General features: G+C 43.3%; 1 protein-coding gene across 1 annotated transcript in view; it reads left to right on the forward strand.

Moving 5' to 3' along the window:
• MYO5C (myosin VC) overlaps window positions 1-5,481 on the forward strand; it is a 94,057-nt gene extending 88,576 nt beyond the window's left edge. The window contains exons 40-42 of the mRNA XM_054715632.1: window positions 2,024-2,198; window positions 3,167-3,247; window positions 4,934-5,481. Of these exons, the coding sequence (XP_054571607.1) occupies window positions 2,024-2,198; window positions 3,167-3,247; window positions 4,934-5,086 (409 nt within the window). The 3' untranslated portion in view covers window positions 5,087-5,481. The remainder of the gene's footprint in view (window positions 1-2,023; window positions 2,199-3,166; window positions 3,248-4,933) is intronic.
• Window positions 5,482-6,000: the final 519 nt, after the last annotated feature.

Here is a 6,000-nt window from a genome sequence, read left to right on the forward strand (position 1 = left end):
GAGATATTTCAAAGTCTGGTTTTCTTCCCCGATCCACCTGCTGCTGTTCACTTTTCGCTAAATTAAAAGCTATGGCCTGGCCAGTGTGGCTCAGTGGTTGAGCATTGACCTATGAACCAGGAGGTCATGGTTCCTTTCTAGGTCAAGGCACATGCCTAGGTTGCAGGCTCAATCCCCAGACAGCTGCTCCAGGAACATGCAGGCTTTGCAGCTGCATTTGGTGGGAGAGGCATAGGGGGGGTGCTTTCTCCATCGTACCAGGAGCCAGGACTCCACCGCAGACTTCTGAGCAGGAGGATTAACATTTCAAAATTCAGATTTACAAAGTGCTGTGGCAGGATTACGATGGAGAAGAAGGAGTGAAATGGGAGGCTCATTAGGTACCTATTGTAATAAGAACTCAAACTAGCAGGACAAAATAGACAATGAAAAAAAATGGGATGAACCAGTGCAAGAAATGTCATTTCACTCATTGCATTCCTGCGGAATACACTAATTCAGCATTAGCCTCTCAGTGTTATAACCAAAGAGAGGAATCCCCATCCTCTGATCACCTAGTTCAACACTTCCTTTCTTGAAACATTGATATGTAATTTATCTGCCATGAAGTTCACCCATTAAAAGTGTATAATTCAATAGTTTTTGGTATATTTACAGAGTTGCACAACTGTCACCACAATGTAATTTTAGAACATCTTCATTACTCCAGAAAGAAACCTTATACTCATTAGCAGCCACTCTTATCACTACCCACATCCCACCTCTCCAGTCCCCTCGCCCTCAGCCTACACAACCATGAATATATTTTCTTTCTCTATAGATTTGCCTATTTTGGACATTTTTATAAATGGAATCATAAAATATATTGTCTTTTGTGACTGGCTTTTTTCACTTAGCATAATGTTTTCACAGTTCATCCATATGGTAGCATGTACTAGTTCCTCATTCCTCTTCATTGCTGAATAACATCCCATTTATGGACATAGCACAGTTTGTTTATTCATTAGTTGGTCATTAGTTGATAGGCATTTGTGTTGTTTTCATTTTTTCGCTAAATTAAAAGCTATGGCCTGGCCAGTGTGGCTCAGTGGTTGAGCATTGACCTATGAACCAGGAGGTCATGGTTCCTTTCTAGGTCAAGGCACATGCCTAGGTTGCAGGCTCAATCCCCAGTAGGGGGCATGCAGGAGATAGCCAATCAATGATTCTCTGTCATCATTGATGTTTCTATCTCTCCCTCTCCCTTCTTCTCTTAAATCAATAAAAATATTTTTTTTAATTAAATACTATGAACACTTGTGGACAGTTTTTTTGTGTGGACATGTTTTCCGTCTTCTTGAGTGCATATCTAGAAGTTGAATTGCTGGGTCATATGGTTCTTTTATGTTAAACATTTTGAGGAACTGCCACACTATTTTCCTTAGCAGCTATACCATTTTACATTCCCACTAGCAACGTATGAGTGTTCTCAGCATTCATTTACCCAGAGAGTTGAGTAACTTCCCAAGCTCACACAGTGGACTGGTGAGATGAAAACCCATACTTCTTAACTCGTAAATCTATGATAATTAGTAACAGAAAGGAGAATTAAAAACTCAGTGGACTGAAAGAAAGCCTTCTGCCCATTGAAAATGTTCTGCCAATTTAGGAAAAGAAATTAGTTTTCATACCAATGTAAGTCTTCTCTTCAGATACCACTGCTTTTCCCTTTAATGATTTGCAAGTCTATTAGTGACTATTTTAATAGATTACTTTATAAATTATTGTAGTCACTATATTTGGCTCAGATTTTCCCCCAAAGTTTATAGCTGTAATAGTCCCTCACCCTAGACTATCATGATCCTTAGAACCAGAAATCATGGTCCTACACCCTCATATTATAAATGAAGAAACTGCTGGACTGAGGTCCTGGTCTCCTCAGTGTACTCTCAGGACATACTAGGGATACTAGGGGATTTGGCACCCTCCCCTAACATGTCCTATATGGATTGCCCACCGTCTGTTCCTTTGGCTTTTACTACAGGTGCAACATCAGCTACTTAGAAGAATGGCTTAAAGATAAGAATTTGCAGAACAGCTTGGCCAAGGAAACTTTAGAACCTCTCTCTCAGGCAGCCTGGTTGCTTCAGGTCAAGAAGATCACAGATAGTGATGCCAAGGAGATCTTCGAACGCTGTACCTCACTGTCTGCTGTGCAGGTAACCAGGCTTGCTGAGTGTCTCCCTGATCTTCACTGACAGACCCTATCATTGGTGTCAGCGTTCCTGGCCTAGCCAACCATGGAGTGCACCTGAGTCTCTGTGTGCTTTTTGGTAGCATAGTATCTCGCATAGCCCACCCTCTTATCTCATAAACATTTATTAAATACTAAGTCCAGGCCTTAAAAACAAAAAAGTGCATATGACATATTGCCTATGCAATAAACTTACAGATGTAGATGGGGGCAGGAGGCTGGAAGAGGAGAGTTGTCTGTCATCTAATTGTGTGATTTGTCTTTGCTCCCTTCAATGCACTTCTCACCTTGTTTCCTTTCCTTGGAAAGAAATAACACATGGTTCCTAGAGCCAAATCCTATATAATAAAAGGGTAATATGCAAATTGACCCTAATGGTGGAACTACTGGGAACGACCGGGTGCTATGACTGCACTGACCACCAGGGGGCAGATGCTCAATGCAGGAGCTTCCCCCTGGTGGTCAGTGAGCTCCCACAGGGGAAGCTCCACTCAGACACAAGCTGGGCTGATGATTGTGAGCGCAGCAGTGGCGGCAGGAGCCTCTCCTGCCTCCACATCAATGCTAAGGATGTCCGACTGCAGCTTAGGCCCACTCCCCCAGGGGGAAAAGGCCTAAGCCGTCAGTTGGACATCCCCTGAGGGCTCCTGGGCTGCCAGAGGGATGTCTGACTGCCAGCTTAGGCCTGATCCCCCGGGGAGTGTGCCTAACCCAGCAGGTGTACATCCCCCGAGGGGTCCCAGACTGAGAGAGGGCACAGCCAGGCTGAGGGACCCCTCCCTCAAGTGCACGAATTTTTGTGCACTGGGCCTCTAGTTATAGTATAAAAGAGCTACCTGTGGTTCCTAGCTGTCCCAGAACCATCAGAACCATTATATCACAGGCAGAGCTGTCTTTTTTCATGGTCTAACATGTCTTCTGTATGGTTTGCAGATCATAAAGATCCTTAATTCATACACACCTATAGATGACTTCGAGAAAAGAGTGACTCCATCCTTCGTTCGCAAAGTACAGGTGAGATCCTTAAGAATGTGCCTTTTAATTTTTTTTTTATGCCTTTTAATTTTTAATAGAAGACAATTATATTTAACTAGAGGCCTGGTGCACAAATTCATGCACCAGTGGGGTCCAGTGGGGTCCCTTGGCCTGGCCTGTGGGATTGAACTAAACCCAGCTCTCCAACATCCCCTGAGGGGTCCTGGATTGTGAGAGGGTACAGGCCAGGTCAAGGGACCCCACCGGTGCACAATCGGGGCCAGGGAGGGATGCGGGAGGTTGGCCAGCTGGGGAGGGACTGCAGGAGGGCTCCAGGGCATGTCCGGCCTGTCTTGCTCAGTCCTGATCAGCCAGACCCCAGCAGCAAGCTAACCTACCAGTCATAGCATCTGCCCCCTGGTGATCAGTGCATGTCATAGCAACTGGTCGATTGTCTGCTCCCTGGTGGTCAGTGCACATCATAGCGAGCAGTTGAGTGACCTTAGCATATCATTAGCATATTACACTTTGATTGGTTGAACAGATGACCGGACAACCGGACACTTAGCATATTAGGCTTTTATTATATAGGATTAACGTTCTAGAAATCCAGGATTAAAGCACATTCACCAAATAAGCAGACAAAGCAGCAGGAATTTTCCCTGTCAGGTTCCCAGTTTTCAAAATGCATGTTACCTGGGGAAAGGGAACAAAAACACCAGAGGTGACTGACATTCTTAGTTCCTTCAGCAGTTCCTGTTTCTTATCAGCCTTTGAGTGCCAGGCAGGTGAGCAGAGGCTGAATGGAAGCAGAGACCTATGGACCCGTCTTCCTTGTTTTAATCCCAAAAGTTTCTTTCCCAATGAACTAGGGCATCAGTTTGATTCAAGGATCTCTGGGGATCCTCAAGACCCTTCTGGGAGGTCTGCAAAGTCTCCCTTTTTCCAATTCCATATCTGTATGAGGCCAACTTTTTTTCTTATACTTCAGCCAAAAAAATGAATCATGATAGGTTGAATGCAGAAGCAGATCTGAGATTCATTCCACCTATCATATTAAGTCAGACATTTAAAAGATCTACAAAAACATAAGATAATACCACTTCTCACTAATCTTTTTTGTTTTAAAAATATAGTTCTTTTTCAATAAAAATATATGAACATGTGTTGGGTTTGCTCTTGTCATTTTATTTATTTATTTTGCTCTTGTTATTTTAGTGAATGAATACATTTTAAGTTATTGCTTTAAATACTAATATGGTAAATATCAGTAGTTAGACCCATATACACGAAGGCTCTTGGAAGCCTCAATAATTTTTAAGAGTATAAAAAGAGGTCCTGAGACCAAAAATGTTTGCAAACCCTTGAATAAAAAGAAACCACTGAGTGCAATAAAAATTTAATACTTGAGATCTATTCATGTCTGGGCTTGGGATTCTGCCATGAGAATAGCGAAGAAGAGAGAACAGATCGATTTAGTGGGAAGTTATCTTCTGGAGTGAAACAGACAAGGAAGCATTCAGGAGAGCTGGTCTGGAAGTCCCGCCAGACCTCCTCACCTGGGAATCGTGCTGTTAAAGGCTCTGTGTGTCCTCTCATGGCCTTTTGAAAGGAGTGTCTCCCTAGAGAGGGAGTTGTTGTGTTTTCCTTACTCCTGGCTTTCAGATAGCAGTGAAGCAGAATACACAGGTTTCCTTACTCACTTCTCTCCGGTTCTCATTTCAGGCTCTCCTCAACAGCCGAGAGGACTCCGCGCAGCTGATGTTGGATGCCAGCTATCTCTTCCAAGTCGTCTTTCCTTTTACACCCTCTCCCCACGCTCTGGAAATGATTGAGATCCCCAGCAGTTTCAAGCTAGGCTTTCTCAATAGATTGTAGCAGGGGAAGAGAATAAATGCACTTTTCCCTCAAAAGCTAAACGAAGGTCAAACATGAGGGATGTGGCATATTAATTGGAACGGGAAATGCTCTAGAATGTGATTTAAGGAAGAAAATGAGAACTCTCCCAAATGGGCCACATCTCCTCTCGCTCACAGTGGTGATGTTCCCACTGTCATTTTACAAAAATTAACACACACCAGCTGTGGCCTTGTCTAGCTCTGGAATCCCAGCTGGCTTTTACTAGAATTCCTGGAAGCTCCCATTTTCTTCAGGTGTCTCTTGGTCTCCATCTATCTTGTGACAGGGCTCCACCCACAGGGGCATAAGATCCGGGGACACAGTGTCTCCCAGATTTTCTAAGGTTCATGTGAAGCCTGGGTACATTTATGAAGTCACAGTGGGGTCCAGGGCTGAGTCTTCCAAAAGTCCCCTCACCCCATGCCTGTTTTGGGGAGAGGTGAGGAGTGTGTGGGGGGTGGGGGTGGGGGAGTTACCACTGACTCTTTACTAAAAATGCTCCTGCATAAAAAAAATATTTATTATTTCAGACCCTTCTAATTTTTAAGAGAATATTCAATCTGAATGAATTATATGAAGTATTTTATGTATTTATCTAATTGAAACCAACATATTATTAAAGCTTAATTGCCACACCATTTTTCATCTCCTCCTCCAAAAGAACATTTCTTAAATTTTGTCTGCCAACACATTTGCCATCATTTTTTATTGTTTAGTATCTTTCACATAGTAACCTTTTTTTAAAATATATTTTTATTGATTTAAGAGAGGGAGAGAGAGGGAGAGAGAAATAGAAACATCAGTGATGACAGAGAATCATTGATCGGCTGCCTCCTGCACACCCCACACTGGGGATCGAGCCCACAAACTGGGCATGTGCCCTGACTGGGAAT

Source organism: Eptesicus fuscus, chromosome 5, assembly GCF_027574615.1.
Source record: "Eptesicus fuscus isolate TK198812 chromosome 5, DD_ASM_mEF_20220401, whole genome shotgun sequence".
Taxonomy (NCBI): domain Eukaryota; kingdom Metazoa; phylum Chordata; class Mammalia; order Chiroptera; family Vespertilionidae; genus Eptesicus; species Eptesicus fuscus.